The 18,359-nt window shown below is 37.1% G+C and overlaps 1 protein-coding gene and 1 non-coding gene across 2 annotated transcripts in view; one reads left to right on the top strand and one right to left on the bottom strand.

Moving 5' to 3' along the window:
• GPC6 (glypican 6) overlaps positions 1-18,359 on the top strand; it is a 732,033-nt gene that overhangs the window by 509,860 nt on the left and 203,814 nt on the right. The window contains exon 4 of the mRNA XM_085057688.1: positions 14,922-15,087. Within this exon, the coding sequence (XP_084913814.1) occupies positions 14,922-15,087 (166 nt within the window). The remainder of the gene's footprint in view (positions 1-14,921; positions 15,088-18,359) is intronic.
• On the bottom strand, positions 2,429-2,617 carry LOC146444595 (U2 spliceosomal RNA). Its single transcript, XR_014855871.1, has one exon. It is a non-coding gene; the product is annotated as a U2 spliceosomal RNA (small nuclear RNA).

Here is an 18,359-nt window from a genome sequence, read left to right as displayed (position 1 = left end):
GCTTTCCTATAGAAATCTATATGGGAAAACTCAAGCACCGATAAAACAACAGCAACATTCACTGAACAGTCAGAATTGCATTGTTTCCCTATTATATATTTGATTCTCTTGATTCTGAATCAGATCTGTTTGGCAAATTTGTGACTAATAAAAACTTGTCACTGATTCAGGTTTAATTTACTTTGTGGACCAAGCCCCACTTTTTCATCAAATTACACAGATTTGAAGACCCAACAACTGAGAAAAATAATTGCAGTGGCTCTATGTTAATGGTTGGAATCAATGATCTTAGACATTTTTTTCCAAACTAATGATGCCATGAAAATGTGACTGGTTGTCATTGTATTGTTACTGTTTGAAAAGCATTGTATCCCTCCATATTTACAAAAGTTTCATCTCCACAGCCCTGCTTTTGTTCTGTACACTTTCTTTTTACATTCTTTTTAAATAAAAAAAAATAAAACCATATCATTCACAGAACATAAAAAATAAACATGTAATGAAACAAACCCAGCCTCTGCAACCTGTACTGTACTCTTAATAAGATATCCAACTCTTACTTAGCTCACATTGTGGACTTTTCTCCTTGGAACATTATTCTCATTTTAAAACTTCTCCTATGAGAGAGAGAAAGAGAAAAATCAACTTATTAGATGAAAAGAAACGTAATAGCTTCCTTTAATAACCATCTCTAGTTGTTGCAAAGTATTTAGCCATTCAAAAAATAAACAAATAAAATGCAGTGCATAAGAGGCTTCCTTGCTCATTCAGTAGCATATGATTAGCCATTAAATGATAGTATAGCAAGATCATTATATTAAAACGCATAATATTGAAGAAATTTCTTTTCTCTCTGGTGCACCTATGTCCATAAGTAATAGTGTTAAAATTTTCACATTTTCAACTACTACAGAGGGAATATATGCATTTAAATTGGAGTGATAATATGTAAAGCATTTTGTTAATACTTTTCCTCTGAATGAAGAAATGCAGCTATAGTGAAATTCCTTCTGGTTCAGCTTGTCTTTCAGCACCCTTGACAACTGTAGGGTCAAAGAGAGGGGTGAGAAGAGAGGCTGATTTCTGTGCATCAGGATTTCAGTCTTGGCTAAGTGAATTTTCCTGTGTAATTTATTTTTCTTCATTTCTGTATATTTTTGTCATCCTAATAAGTGCCCAGCAGTTATTTTTGTTCCATATCTAGCAACAGCAATGCCACTGATCTCACCATTTTGTGTGTCCCCATAGCCAGTCAGGAGTCTGGTAGGTAGAACAAGATATAGGAATATGGGTTGTAAAGAGCTGATTATAGTAGGAACCCACTTCTTGGAGTCATCTTGTACAAGGGAATATTCCTGCAACATTATTTTGTACATTTTTGTTCCAATGTTATTTGCCAAATCTGTCTTTTTACAGTAGTGCTGATTTCACAGTGGTATTCCTCTTGTCTTCTTCACTCAAGGTGAATATTGCTGCATATCTCTCCCATCTTGTAAAATACCTTTGTGTTTTGGACACGACTGAGACTTTCCTTACTCTTAAAAGGTTTGGAAAGAGGTTGTGGTAGAGTAGCTGACAGTTCATCCATACCGGAGATGGTAATGATGAGACATCATTCTGCAGGCATTATAAATGGATATGTGGCACTGAGAGTGCCTTTACGGTTTGAGTATGTTTATCCTTGTGGTTCTGGAAACCAGACCACTAGTTGGATTATATTGCTGTACATAAATTGTATTCCAGCATGTTTTATAAATCAGGTGGCTTAATCAAATAAAGACAAATGGCAATGGAATAGCTTAAATACAAATTTACTGCCAGGTAGCCATTATGTAGCATTATAGGTATATATTTTCTTTTTACTGGATTTTCTGACTTAGCCAGATGTAAATTCAGTCATCTTTCAGAGACGTGGGTCAAATTGTCATTCAGTCCAATCTGTGTGGTCTTTTGAAGTTCAACATGAATGGGGTTTTTTTCATCCGGCAAGGACTTACATCTTATTTTACAAGCTGTAAAATTTCTTTCTTAAAGGAGAACTTGGCATGCTGAGGGAGAAATACAAAAATCCTTTCCTGAGGTGCATTTAGGACCAGTTCAGTCCACAGCACAATCAGGGCTGTTCTTTTTTTTTCTTTTTTTTTTAAGAAAGACTGTAACCGTCTATTGGGAGGAATTACACCAGCAGGGATGAAGGCAGTCCCAATTACAAGCCTTTTCTGTGGTTTGTGTCTCAGACTGAGATTTCAGGAGTTATCCATGGAGAGCATAGCTGCATCAGGCCCTCAGTGGGGTGGTGGTATTGTGGTCACTGACTGCATCACCAGAAGATCTGTGGAACCATGAGAGATCCAGAGTCCACCTAAAAAAAGAGCAAAGCACACAGGGTGGTTTTATGTGCAGATATCACATCCTGACACGCAGTCACAATGTGACCACAATAGCTGGAAGCACTGCACTTTTGGCTTGATGCATGGAGTGGATGGAGGAAACGATTACTGCTTCCCATGCCTTCCAAATCCATTTAATATAAAATCTTTAAGCTGAGGATGTGTCAGATAACAAAGTGACAACAAAAGATGATGCACTTGATCTTAGCCAACAGCTGGGAATGGTGCATGTGGGACAAGGGCTTCAGTGCATACTGCAGAGCACTTCTGCCCACTGAGGATGATATAGGATCAGCACTTCCAAGGGCTGTTGACAGATCTAAAAGATGACACATAAAAGAGTGATTTCTTCACTAGAGAAAGTAAGAACTGTAAATCAATACAATTACAGTAGCTCATAGAGATAACTTAGATTCCTGGGTTTTAAATTACTCTGGCAAAATGTCTGAGAAAAAGAAAATAATCTTAGGCTATATTGTTTACCTCTTTAATATCTTCTTTTAATTTTCATATTTACAGATCTGCTGCTGCTTAGATTCCTGTCAGCCCTACACAAAATGCATTTGCTTGTTCAGTTTTAGGTAAAGTAAAAATAGTCTGAATAACATCTTACCTACTGAGAATTTATGAGGAACAAGATATTTAAAATGTTTTTGTATGATTGTAGACATTTTTTCTGGTTTGTACATCAACCTAAAACGCATGGTCAGCTAAATGAAGATTTAATAGCAAATTTTGCATACAGTCTACCCCCAAATAAAAGAAAAAGTAAATCTGATTGTCAGATTTATTTAAATAGGGTAGGTTTGATCTGCTTCCTGCAAACATGAACAAATAACCAGCTTAAACTTGACAAATTGTCTTTCATTTGGTATTTGCTTTTTTTCAAAGCAATGCTACAAGGTCCTTACTTTCCATTGGAATTATTTCCCAAAAATTACAGTACCTAAAGTATAACTTTATAATACTAGGCATCATAAAGGCATTTTGCAGCTGCATTTTATCCTTCTGCTATTGGGGAACAACACAATGCATCTAATTTATTTTATACATACATGAGTTGAGTTTTTCTTATGTTTATGTGGATCTGAGTGTGAAGAAGGAAGAAAGTTGAATCTTTTACACAGGACTAGTTTTAATATGACCCTGCAAAAATTCTCTGGGAAATTATATACTTGACTTAATATCATGTAGTCATCTAGTGCTAGAGCTTTGTACCATGTTTTCCTTTAGTGTACAACTTTGAGACAAAATACTGAGAAGAATCTTTCTTCTTACTTAGAAACATTAATTCCCCTAACTATTACTGTTTTACTAACCTCCCTCTATTTGTCTTATAGTGCCTTGGAAGTAGGACACACAGACACTAGTGAGGATCCCTCTGTTTTCACATTTTGTCTCTATAAGTAAGGAGTAATGAGGAAGGGATTAAAAGGAAAATAAAGGAAAATAAAATGATGAGATGAAGATTTACTTTCAGCCATGCAGTTCTAAAAACTGCAAGTGCAATACTCAGCAGAAATGTGGGCACACATCCCATAAACAGGTCATTCCAGACCATAGACATCATCCCAAGGTGCACTTGAGCATCTGTTAAATATTTTATGTATGGTACTTATATTTACAAGTAGCTCTCTGAAAACCTAACAAGAGTATTTGAAAGACCATAAAGAAGGAAATGTTAACATGGAGCTATAGGGTTATCTCACATGACTTGGGTGCATATAATGTGGTGGGTATTTATGGATCGTATAAATAGATTGTGAACTATTTTTAAAGTATCACTCTGTTTCTGTGCTACACTGAATATATTACCAGGACTTTGTGGCTGATTATTGGAACCCAGCAATGTATCTGACTAGATTCTTGCTGGGATACTTTAAAGAGCTGACATCCTTCTTCCCTTTAGAACTCAAGAAAATGGTTAAATATGTTCCCTTTTGATCTCTGTATTTGCATATGATCCACACAAAATTTGTTTTGCAGTCCTGTTGTTTTGCTCCATCTTGTGCTTAATTCACATAATGAAATTAAAAAGGAGAATAAGGATAATATTATATTCTGTTGTGTCCCAGAAACTTAACATCTTGCTTTGTACTGGGTTGCAGTCTTCAGATAATAGTCACTCTTTAAAGCAGGCTTTGCATTCCTTAGTGCATTGATGCCTGTATTTTGTACCCATCCTGTCTCTGACATGGTATGACTGGCTTATTGCTAGTAATCAGAGCAAATGTTTTGTTTCAAAACTCAGCACTCTTTATTTGGCCTTTTGATTTTCATGGAGAAGAACCAAGAACATGAGCAACTTGTAAAACCTTGTTTGTTTTTTATGGATATTCATTAGCTTTTTTTCCTAATAGCCCAGGCCTAATAATGGAATTTTACCATTTGAACTTACCTGAAAAATGTTCAATATAGGAATATGGTAGGCAAAGCCATCAAACTTGGGCTTACCTGCTTTATTACTCCTACAATCTTATTTCTTTCTCTAGTAAGAATATCCTCCTTTTAGTACGAATCTACCCAGTTCCTACCCTTTTGTAGGAAGGGTACATACCCTGCAAATATGCAGCCCAGAGAATTCATCAGTTAGGTGGGAAAACAGCTGTAAGGAATCTCCATACACTCACTTGATGTTTCTAGAAAATCACTATTGTCAACTAACTCAGATAGTGATCACATTACTATTTAGTGGCCACCTAACTATAAACTTTAAAGTGTGTTTTGCATCATGACTCCAGGTTTCTTAGAGCAGGAAGGAGCAGGAACAAGTTGGGTCAATCTGTTGTCACTTGTCACCTCGAATTATTGCATAACTTATCATCAGCCAAAACTGCCAATATTATGTATGCATTTATTTCTTTCTCATGAGTGTGTTGTTGCTGACACTGCACAAATAAGACATCCCACAGCCCTTTCCACCACTCTGATTCTTGCCCTTTTAAAGTCAGTGAAGCAATTCACACATCGGTAGACAGTAAAGGAGAGGTACTTGTGAGGACTTGAGAATGATCAGAACAGTTTTGCTGCTCTCTCTCTTTCTCTCTCTTTGAGAGAACTGCTTTTCTTCTCCAGTGGTTTTTTTTCTGCTGGCACGGTGAATCACAGGCAATCAGCAAGAATGCTCTCAGGTATATAGTCTGCATTTCAAACTTCGTGGGTGTTGCAAGCAAGACTGACTTTGACCATTCTTCACATCACTTTCTCATCCAGATACTGCTCCACAAAACGTCTAAGTGCTCGATTTGATCATTATCTCCTGCTGTGACCATTCTCTTTCTCTCAGAGTTTTTCCTTCTGCTTATCTGGGGGTTTGATTTCCAGATTATCAAGGACCTACCTTTCTATTTATGATTTGTACCTGGGCAATACTTAACCTACTTCTCTCCAGCAGTTTTTTTTCCCTCACAGGGAGCACAAGGCTGGAAGAAATAAGCACACTCCCTTTTAAATGAGAGGCAGTTTTGGTTTTTTCTCTGGGAAGAAAGCAGAATAGCTACTTTTTATTAAGGGAGCGTCTTAAAGTTTGTGTTCCAGAAGAGATGGTGGGGTTTGAAAGCTTAAAAGCTGTGAGATTCCTTCCTTGTTTCTGTGTAATAGAAAACTTTCTATCTTTTGGGAGTGGATGGATGGAAGAAGCTATTGCAGAGATTTTTCACCTTAGTGTTGCCCTTGAAATGCTAGGAAAGTAACAGATGGACTCTGTACCTCAAATTCTGTTTAATGTGGGATTACTCTAAAAACAGATGAGAAAGATAAATATTCTTCCACAAAATTTGCAGGGCAGATTTTTCAGCTCAGTAATATCTCATGGGATGTAAATCCTCATATCCTGGAGTATTTTCTCAGCTTGCATGATTTTAAGTCAAATAAATTTTCATTTCCACCCAGTTTGTTTGAATTTAATTATGTCTCTGACAGGTAAAACAGGATTTAAGACCATTTTAATATTTATATGTGAGTGCTCAAACATTTTATTTTGTATTTTAAAAAAATTCTTTAAAACATCATTCAGAAGTGAATCAAGAGCTTAAAAAATAAGCTTTACACAAAATATCTTGTGACTGCCGCTTTTCAAGTGGTTTTCTAAATTTAGATTTTCTGTATTCAGATCATCTGATAAGTAATTTTCCTAGTTTCCTAAAAATAGGAGAAGCTATTATTTTCCTCTGTAAATAGAGCTTCAGTCTCACCCAAGTAAACCTCTGAACATTTTGTCCTTGTCTTTTCTTGCACTTGACTTCTGTAGGGAAATTGTGAAATTCCACAGTTCACTTCTCCATCAGTTATCTATTATTTGATGTACAACCTCCTTCCCTAATTTCTTAGAGACTTCCAGTCATTATTTTCTAATGGCCACTTTCACAATTACATGTTGAGACAACTTGGGTAAATTATAGATAAGAGCGATGGCCATAGGCATTGTTCAAAAAATTCTGATCCTTAACTGCTAAGGATTTATCTACTTAAATTCCTTTACAAATCGCTTGTAATATTTAGTGGTTTTTCATCTGCTAAATAGAGGGGCAATATTAGTACACCTTCTAGAAATAAGCACATACTGGAACACAACTGAGATGACAAAAGAAGTAAGAAAAATTCCTCAAATCTCAATAAGCATTAGAAAAAAAAAGATAGTAGCTATGTGTCTCATGATTTCAAAGTCGTGGGTACTGGAAAAGGACATCTCAGTTGGACAAGAACAGCTGCTAACAGTTTCACTTCTTTCTTAGTGTTGCACAGTTTGTATCAGATAGTATATGTGTAATTACCTTTGTTACGTTATAAAAATTCTCTAGGGCTCAACTACATTGCCATAAATTTTTTCTACATTATACATTTGCTAGAAAAATATTTTCTTGGATATGAATATATTAAAATTTAAATGACCATGTTTTGTCTCATCATATTCATGATATATACTGTCCCAGGATTGTAGGAATCTTGCAGCTGCTTAACTCACTGTAGTTTTTCTGGTTTTAGTTTGATATAATTCAAGCACAAAGTCAAAGGCACTAGTAAAAGCTGTAGTACTTCAACCAAGACTTCCAGCTTTCAGTCATCTGGGATACTATAAATTGTTAAAAAGATAGCTATTTTTGTCTTTAGGAGGTTAGTATTAGACAAGACTTTTGGTTGATATAAGCAAATATTCTCAAATTGACCTTCTACAACATAAATTCCCAATTGAGTATGGCTGATGTAGTACTTCCATTTTTATATCAGATTGTGCTATAAAAGCAGTGAACTGAGGTCTCAGCTTCTGTAAGCCAGTCTGAAACAATGAGAAGTACTTCAATAGAGCATTCAAAATCTTATTATTATTTCTATGTAGTTCTAATTTGATACATACAGACATAATTTCAGCTGAAATCTGCTGAAAAGAACTTTCTCAATACCATGACTATTAAATTAAATCAGCAATTAATCAGAAGTTCAGTGTTCATGAAAACAGCCAAAATATGGACAAAAAGAAAAATTAATTTCTTGGATACAAGAGTGAGCAAATCTTCTTTGAAGAAAAGAAAGAGCAGAAGGAACAAAACCCTCATTACCAGTTAAGCTTGATCTGCTTTTCCTAGTAATAAAAACAAACAGCAACAAAAATCAATAGGGAGTAATAGTAACATGTGGAGAAGATAATGTCAAAGGTATATGGCAAAAATAGTCAGTGGTTTGGCTAGAGTTTAGTCATTGTCCTGAAGTTAATTAAAGATGAAATGAAAGAAAAAGCTCTTAGGATGTGTGATCCAGAGGTTTCTAATAATCTTGGGTACCCTATAAAGTGTGTTTTATGATACATCTCCATCTGATCCTGGTTACATCACTGTTATAATGGGTGATCAGAAATGATAGGTTTGGGGCTTAGAAGAAATTTCCTCAGTTCTAGCACATGCAATGTAATTCTTAATTAAAGGCTGGGTTTTTTTCCTTCTTTACTGAAATCGGAAGCATGAACCACTAATCCTTATGTCCCCTTTGATTTTTAAATAGAATATTTGACAGAAATGCTAGAATTAAACTGTGGAGGATTTTTGGACAGGAATTCCTAGAATTGTGTCATGAAATTCTCCACCGAAATATTAACTTTTTGGTAAAAGAATGTAGGGAGACTTCTTGAAGTTGGTCAAGACATTCCAATGTACGCAAGTTAAAACTCTGACCTGGCCACATACATATGCATTTTATTGTAAAAGGATAGTTTATGAGGGGAAACCATATGAGGAGTGGCTGATGTCACTTGGTCTGTTCAGCCTAGAGAAAAGGAGACTGAGGTGAGACCTCATTTCAGTCTACAACTTTGTCACGAGGGCAAGGGCAAGGGCAAGGGCAAGGGCAAGGGCAAGGGCAAGGGTAGGCACTGAGGGAATGGACTGAAGTTGAGTCAGGGGAGGTTTAGGTTGGATATCAGAAAAAGGTTCTTCACCCAGAGGATGGTTGGGCACTGAAACAGCTCCCCAGGGAAGTGGTCACAGCACCAGCCTGACACAGTCCAAGAAGCATTTGGACAATGCTCTCAGGCACATAGCGTGATTCTTGGGGTGCCCTGTGCAGGGCCAGGAGTTGGACTCCATGATCCCCATGGGCCCTTTCCAACTCAACATATTCTATGATTCTATGACTCTAGTCCTGTGTAAACTCTCGAGATAATTAGGCTATGAATAAAATTATGCTTGGGAAACTTACTAATTTTTCTACCATTAAGTAGATGGACTGCACAGAGATCCAAAAAATAATTAAAGGATGCCAGTAGCCTAATTTCTCAGCCAGTGCACCATGCCTTTGCTGGACATGCACCAGCTTGCTGAGTGGAAAGCTGGATGATTTAGCCAACACTCAAGTGTTAAAGATGGGGATTCCTTTCAAAATTCTCTTCAGTTATGGACTGTTTACATGGGATTGCAGGAATATATCTCACCTGCATCTTGAACACCAAATGGGAAGGAAGTAGAGCTTTCCAGCTTTAATCCAGCGGCCTGATTGTTATTGCATTTTTAAAGTTTGCGAAAAATAATCTTCTTCTCCTTCAAACTGTGGGTTCTAGCATAGAGGCATTTTTAAAAAAGTATCTACTTCCTTGGCCAGTTGGCTAGAAATCGATTGGTTCTTCCCAGCAAATTCCACCACAGGTTCTTCACGCTAAGGAGAGACTCTGTGGCTTCAAATGGGAGGAGCTCCTTTGGGTGCACAGGAAACATAGGGAGTTCCCTGATGTGATATCAGTAGTGATTCATTTTGTTCATATTTGACAAATTTTATTTTACGCCAAGAATTTACAGGATCTGGACCTAAGTATGGTGTATGGACTTATTTTGTGAGTTAAGGTACATTCAGTATAGCTTTGTAAGGACACTACTACTTTATTACCTGACAGTGTAATACCTACAATGTGATTTCCTAGCAGTTACTTTGGTAGGAAATCCCCAAAAAATAAAAATGGAGAAACTGTATCTCAATGTGTTTGATCCTTCTAAAGGTGACCAGTTGTTTAATCAATTTCTCTGATTTTTTGTATCAGAAAAAAAGATTTATGTTCATAAACTTGACAAAGCCAAGGATTTTGATTATAAAAACAGGTCAAGTACACAACAAAGCAGTCTGCAAACACAGTGTTACGAGAGAGTAAAATTTCCTGGCTTTTACCAAAAGAAGTTCTCTCCTCAATTATTTATATTTGCAAGTTCACCATAGCAAAATCTGTCTTCTAGATGAAATAATATTCCTCCTAGACTTTCTGAAGGGGGAAAACAAGTGTTCAGTAATGAAGCCCTTAAGAATATTGCTTTTTAGGGGTTTTGCATATATGCAAAAACATGCATTTAGGTGAAGCTGAAGCTGTCAGAAAATGTTACAAAACGCAGTAATGTAACATGTCCTGAAGCTACTAGGCTCAATCAAAGCTCAGAAAGGCACTTTTCTGATGTGCTCTATTCCACGTATGCTTACGCTAAAATGAAGCTGTCCTAGTCAGTCAGGGAGACAGCATGCTATAATTAATGACTCCTCTACAGCAGTTTCCCCAGTTATGTCATTCAGTGTGATCTGACTGATTTGTTTGATTTACGTATGAGCCAGTTATTTCTAAACTTTGAAGTCTATGCAAATTTCTCTGCTGTGATTATCGCAGAGCCAATTGCAATGTATTTTAAAAGATGAAAAAGAAGAAAATCAAGCTGTAGCCATCCACAAATGTTACCTACAGAAAAAACATTGAAACTCCTGAGATGAGGAATAGCTATCCTTAGCCAACACAGGTTTTGAATACCTCTGAATGAAATTAATATCTGCTTTTGGGCTGGTCTGCAGAAACATACTTAGGTGTGAGAAACTCTGAGTTTTATTTTTTTTAAGATGGAAATGAGAAATGGGCTTTGAAAATGCATTTCATAGCATTTGCCAGCAGCAAGAAGGTGGTTGAAAATCAACTCTCTGTAATAATCTCCAGATTTCATGAGTTCATAGCTTTCTGAAATACTCACACTCTAAGCTGGATTTTTTTTTAGGATTGGGTTTTAACCAAGATTTCAGAATCTTATAGCAAAATTTGATTTTTTTTTTTTTTTTGCATGAAAGATAATTCAGCTTTGTTGAGGGAAGAAAAATACCTGACTGTTTTCTTTGAAAATAAAGGTACAAAAAAAACAGCTGAAGCAAAGAACTGAAACCTGGCTACTCATTGAAGACTAGATTCAGAAAAGCACTTAACTGCTGTAATACAGCAATTAGCTTTTAGCCTTTAGACTTCTGAAGTAGCTGTGCTATTGGTAATATTTCCCTGAGCCACCATTTGGGTACTTAAAGGTACATCAGTACTGCTAAGTGACAGGTGAATATGGAGCAGGATTGAGACCAGGACTCATCCAGTGCTCGGATCACAGCTTAATTGTTAGTCCTCTTCACAGATGTGTTTTGGACCTCTCCACCTCTCTCTCCATGCAATACACTTTTGCCAGGATAGACACCCCCAGAGACCTGCATGAAGATACCTGTCTTGTTTTGGTCCCTTCCTTTCTTTCAACGCTTAGCAGAGTATAGTCTAAGCACTATCAAACCTCTGGTCTCACTTCAAAACACACAACATTATATTTAGCTCCCTTTTACTCCCATTGCCTGCTCCACTGACTCCTGTTATTCCCAACACTTTGAGCTGAAAAATAACCACACAAAATAATAACTGTGTATTTTAGTCACTCAGGCACGAAGCGGAACCCAGAGGAGATGTAGTGCCAACATGATGTGGTGGTATGGGATGTGGCCAGCTTGGAGCAGAAGGTGCAGGCAGTAAGCAAAGTGAATGTAAGCCAGCAGGCACAGCAATTCATCTGTGCTTGTATTTCATTTCACCAGTGCAGCATATTCTGAAACCAAATTCTGCGACATCCAGCAAGGATCTTCTTGTGTTAGTCTTTGTCAAAAGGTGATGTAGATAAAGCAGGTGCTGATATAAATAATATGACAGAGGCTTCTGTAGAAACCTTCTGCATCTGTTTTTTGCTTGGACTCTCTTCTTGGCTTCTTCTCTTAAAAAGCATATTATGTCACTCCTAAGGAGAGCACCTTTCTTTCTTGTGAAGTGTTGTTAATGATGCCACCATTTTGTATGGGAAATATTAAGAGATTCAGATAAGATATGAGACATCAGGGTCCTGCTCATTCATTTTGAGTGGTTGGAAGTTACCCTGACTACTTCACAGGGGACTGTGATGGGAAGTACTCTGATAAAGCAGTTCTATAATGTGGCAAGAATTCAAGATTCACAGAGCATGTGTAAATAGATACCCTAACTGGCCTTTAGGGTCCTGTCCTAGCAGATCTGAGACATGATTTGGAACTCTGGCAGAGTAAGGCATGAAAGCTAGTTTACACTCAAATTGCACTTGTTATAAAATAAGGTTCACATAAATACGGATTATATTTGTTTTATAGAAAGGCAATATAAGAAAGATAACACATAATGTAAAGACAGGGACTGTCTTCTCTCTTTGAGATATGCTTTTCAAGAATTAAATTGACAAAAACTTTTTGTGTAAGATCACGATTTTATAGGTATATGTCAGCACAAGTAGGAAAGTGGATTTGGGCAGGTGTGGATGGGAGAACATGTGGATTCCAGCTGAATTTAGGAATCACCTAAGTCCTGACAACTTGGCGTTGATGAGACTACCGGAACTAGAAAGAGGCATAACTTTAAGCATGAAAGGAACCTAGCTGATAAAACTCTCAGTGCTCACTGATGGAAATATCTGGCTTTAAGCAGCTATTTCAATATATATTTGAAGATTCTGTTGTTGACCATAAATATATCTGTTCTGCATACTTCCTTTTTGGTGCTAATGTTTTTGTGAATTTGACCTGTTCTAGGTTTGGAGGTATACAACAGTAGGATAAGTGACTCTAAAAAGGAGTTCTGAGCAATGAAAGTAATAAAATCCACCTTTTTTAAATTTGGATTTTCTGCTGTTCAATAAGGTGAAAGTTTCCCCTTGTGCTTTTTCTAACCAATGGGCCATTCATGGCATCATTTTCTACGTGGGTTCTTTGATATCTGCGGGGAACTGACCTCGTGTTTCACCCTTTTCCATAATAAAGGCAATAATGGAGCCTCTCTCCTCTTTTTCACTCAGCTGTCTGTTTAAAAAGAAAAAACATGTAGGATCTTAATGCACTGAGACCTGAAGTGCTCAGTCAAATTTGATTGAAACTGGCTTGACAGTTCAAAAACTATTGGAAAAGAATGGATAAACGTACCATCAGTGTTGTGCTGGTAAAGTGCATTTCCCTAGGAAACTAAGGCAAATATCCCTTCTGATCATATTCAGAAGCATGTGCTGTATCTCATAACCATTTTAATGTAAAGATGTCCTGTGTAAAGAGTATGTTCTGTATAGTTTGGTGAAAATGAATGATTTAACATCAAAAAGGGGGAAACGAATTCCAGAGAAAAATAAAAACCCACAATTTTAGTACAATTCTGATAATACCAATGACATCAATCAGTTCAGCCTGTATTGCTATAGTGCAGTTAGATTCATGTTTTCAGCACAAGTTACCGTGATTATGGAAGAACAGTTTAATCCCTTCAAATTCATATCAGTAGTGTTGCATTTATTCATAAACCAACAGGTTGAGTGAAAGGAGTGTCATTGCTTTGCAATCTCCTGTCTAGGAATTTTGAAATCACTGAGGAACCTGCAGTCCTTTGTCATTGCTCTAGATTGTCACTCTAGCATGAGAAACTTGTGCTCCACTGCACTGTGACAAGATGCTAACGTGAGTAATACTTAGTGAGCACTTTTAATCCACCTTAGAAACTCTGACCTGAAAACTGTACATTTTACTGCTACATACGACTCTTAAAGTCTGAGATGAAGCAATTAAATACAGATGAGAGTGAGGGAAATAATATATACCCAAAGAACTTCATGTGGTCATTAAATGTGACCAATTTGTGTGGTTTAACTTTAGATATGGAGGATTCAGTGGATATCTTCCAGAGGATGATTAATCCCACTCTTCAAGAGATAGGATTAAAAAACCCAAAGCAAACAAACCCCAAAAGGGACCTATTTCTCTTCTTTGAACATGGAAGGCACATTGTTGAATAGATACCCAACATTTTGATAACTAAAAAAGATGAGATAAAGGATCATTACATATAATGAAGTCTTATGCAAAAACCTTTCCTCAATCTCCATGTTCCCTCTCCAAGGAATCCATACCCTTCTAGTGCAAACTGTAACACTTGTCACTTAAAATTTATATCTTCACACTACTTCCTTGTCAGCCATGCCCAGTGTCAATGAGTTGGAGTCATTGGGTGTCTTTCCATTGTCTCTGTCAAGTGTTTAAAGTTCACCATGTATAGACATGTGCCATGCTGATTTCTAAATGGAAATGCATTAGACTGTTCTCTATAATGCTTTTTGTCACTTAAGATGTTGAAAGTATACCAAAAAAACCCCAAAAAACCCCAAACCCTGTCTGATCGCTTTATGAATTTGTCTGAGAAGACAGAAGGGTGTTTTTTTATGAAAACACAATGATATCCTTTTGTCATGGTGCAGGTCTGAACAAGCTTATAGAAATTGTCAAGTCTATCCTGGATTTACTGTGCTTTAATAAAGAGGAGATTTTAATCCAGTGCCAGTGTGACTGACAGTTCTAGTTTACCTAGGAAGAGTGAGATGTCTTCTCAGGATCCTCCATGTTAGGATCACTCAGCTACTAGCCAGCTGATTCCCTGGATGTTTTTCCTTCACTTTTCAGTAGATTTTGTGTGGGAGGGTTGGGGAGGCAAGCATTGCTGTCAGTAGGGGAGTGTTGATTTTTGCATTCCTGAAAGTTGCTGCTATGCTAAATGAGGATAATTGGCAGGAATCAATTAGTCTAATCGGAGGGTGTTATCTTTTCACAAATTGCCCCTTCTGCACTTATTGCTTGAGAGGCATAATCTCAGCCATCCCAAAATTCACAGAACAGGAGATTGATTTCCTCCTTTTTCTTTTTCTTTCCCTGCCTTAACCTCTGCAGGTCAGTCCCACCCCAGGGTGCATCCGGGCGTTAATGAAGATGTTGTACTGCCCTTACTGCAGAGGACTTCCCACTGTGAAACCTTGCAACAACTATTGCCTCAATGTAATGAAGGGCTGCCTAGCAAATCAGGCTGATTTGGATACTGAGTGGAATCTGTTCATAGGTAAGAAGAGTTTAAATATTAGTGGTAGGAAACTCTGGAAATAGCAAAACTCTGCAGAGTTCCGTGAGGTTAGAAGACACTGCTGGTCAATATTCAGAGTGAAGCAACTGCAGATGCAGCTCACTTTGTAATTGAACTTCATGGCTTGCAGTAAGAAATGACTGCTCGCCCTGCCCTAAGCCAGTCACGTTTCACATTTCATATTTCCCAAGGAATGGTGTGACGTTACAGCTTCTGAGCTGAATTATTACATGCTATGTGAAATGTTGAGAAAGATTTGGTTGAGGATTTGATAACAAGCTTAACATGGCAGAAATAGTATGTATTACAACTGAAAACTAGGCTCTTGCAAGCTGAGAGGATAATAATGTTGTATAACATCCAGTCAATATGAATCACAACAGCTGCTGTTCTTAATTCTGGTAGTATATTGGCAAAAAGCTTCAAAAGTTACATACATGAGAAATTATTAATTCCTCGTACTCGCTTAAAATATGTTGATGTCTCCCTTCCAGTGTACTGAATAGAAAGTACCAAACATGCAACCCAATTTTAGAATGGAGCATAGAATATGCATTTAAGATAAACTGCTCCTACAGTTATTTTCACACAATTCTTCACTCAAATAAACTAGGAATAAAGCAAGAAAGTCTCCCTTAAAGAGCCATTCAGCTATCCTGTAGCAAAACAAAGCAGAACAAAAAAGCAACAAAAGAAAGCCCAAAACCCACAACCAAAAAAAAAATAAAACCTCCCAGAAGAGTAACATATAACAAGAAATAATAGGTTTAAGTTGCTTTTGGTGATAGGGTAGGATGGCAATTAGACAAGGCTGATGATAATATGGAAGGAACGGAAACAGCTAGTTACCCTATACGCTAATGAATGTCATAGTCTAGACTGGATTTCAGAAAAATAAATGCAGCTGGGAAAATGGCATAAAACTTTCTTTATTGCAGCTGAAGAAAAGAAATTTATTTTCTATTTTTGGAAAGATAAAACACAAGCAATCTCATTTTGTTTAATTTCAAACCCCACTGACCAATGTGACTTTGAAAATTTGACTCTGACTCATTCATGGATTTTTGCTTTACTCAGCAGTGCAAGATGGATAGGGAGAAGAAAACAGGATGAAAAATGAATCAGAGTATGAAAAGTGAAAACGAGCATTGAGTGTGCTATAAAAATAGCATGCAAACAACAATATGAAACAAATGATGCAGATACATATGCCTTCCCAGTCCCTCATACTGGTTAAAGGAGCTGACATCAGAAACAGTGCTGTATGGAGGGATACCCGTGGGATTACTGAAGTGAAAAGGAGAATCAGATCATCATCAGAAACCTAAGTAGGAGCTGATGGGAAAACAATGCTTACCTGTTAAAGACATTGCATAAGTTCCTTTCCCTGTCACTGAAGAATAAGCAAATGCATTAAAAAAAAAACAAAAAAACAAAAAACAAGGCTTTTAGGAAAAAAACCCCAAACGTTTGAACTAAAATAAACAACAGAGTTTTTATTAAGGCAAGCACCTGTTTAAATCAAAAGCTGGAAGTTTTGAGGTGTTAAGATTTCCTGTTCTGGTGCTTTAAATTTGGTGAGTCTGCTGGGCATGGTGAGATGTGTTGGAAAGTGAGGAAATGCTTACCAATTCAGACTTTCAGAGTCTTTGCTGCAAAGGCATTGTCTTCATCAAAGTCTCTCTGGTTTTGATTGTCCTTGCTCTCAGAAAAGAAAAACTGCATGAAAGCTTTTATGTTATGCTAAAACGTAGTGCTAATTTATTAACTACCATGTCAGGCAGGCTACTACACAGTTATCCCTGCAGGTCGGTGATGACAAGGCAGTATGCAGTACAAATACATCAAATCATATTTCCTCTTTCTTCTAACTATACAACTTCCCCTCTGTAACTTTATGGGGAATCAAATAGAGGAGATACAGAGATTTTCATGTGTTTGGAAAAGGTATTCTGTTTTATCCCATTTTTTAGACCTCTGACAGCTTTGCTGAAGATGAGGATCCTTCCTTTATGAAAGATTGAAATGAGGCAAGTTGTCTCTGTCTCTGACAGCTGTCAGAGGCTTTCTAATAACACATGCAATTCCCTTAGTGGTAAACACAACAAAACTTCTACTCACTGAATTAAAACGAACAGCAGCATTTTACAGCACCGCTGAGCTATGAAAGATTGGAAATTATGCATGAGCAGTTTTTATCCCTGTTCCGATACTAGGAACCATGCACTAGCAAAAAAAAAGAAGATAATTTTGTGCATTAACAGTCTCTGCCTAGGCAGGAATCCCAAACAGTAGTGCATATTCATACACGAGATAGTTTTGCTTAGCTCATAATCTGTGCATTGCAAGGTTGTTTTCACAGAAGTTGGAACTAGGAGAAAACTCTCAGATATGTTTGCAGTGACTAAGTAAATCCTGTAGTTTGGATTGCATGTCCTGATATCATTCTGTAGTTATAGCAATGGTTCAGCAACAGCCAAGACCTGCACGTGAGGAGGAGCAGAGGAAAGTAAATGGGCTCTTTGACATCAGGATGTGTTGCATGTTTCACCTAGTTTATAAATATAGAAGTCAGGACTGAAATCACATACATATAGCACTAATAAATCTTGCTTCTACTTTCAAAGCTAGGGAGAGTGGGACAACTTCCCCTAAACATCTGGTGCTTTCCAAGATTTTATAGACTGTGAAAATTGGTAAGAGGTGAAACAGCTGCAGCAGCATGACACATGGCTTATTATATATTTCCTGGTTTTCTCACCTTAAGGTCTGTGTCCTTTTTGTGTAATGTTTCACTACAGGCTTTTTGTATTTTGTTGCCTTCATTATGGCATGATAAAAGCCGAATGTAGCACATCTCATTCTAGCAGATCATCTGTAACTCAGAATTTTGTCTGAGAAAGGAAGACAGTCCTTAATATCATATTATAAAACTGTAATGAAAAAACACTCCTTCCAGGTATCTATATAAAATATTTAAGAGGTATTTAAAAGTAAACCTGCCACACTGACTTTGAAAATGTGTATTTTGCAAAGCTTGCTTCTGATGTTTTGCCTGTTAGTTACCCATCATAATCTCCTTTGCACCAGTCTCGAGCAAAGTTAGCAAATGCAAGATAAAAAGCATGAGCAGAGGAACTTTGCTGCTGAGGAATGAGATTGCCTCAGGGAGGAGATGACTGATTCTGTGGAGTGGGGAAAAGGGGATTCTCTCTGTCTCATGGCCCAACAGATATAGTCAAAATTATGCT

This window comes from Lichenostomus cassidix, chromosome 1 (genome assembly GCF_008360975.1).
Source record: "Lichenostomus cassidix isolate B80296 chromosome 1, HeHo_3.0, whole genome shotgun sequence".
Taxonomy (NCBI): Eukaryota; Metazoa; Chordata; class Aves; order Passeriformes; family Meliphagidae; genus Lichenostomus; species Lichenostomus cassidix.
This window is presented reverse-complemented; position numbering and strand designations above follow the sequence as displayed.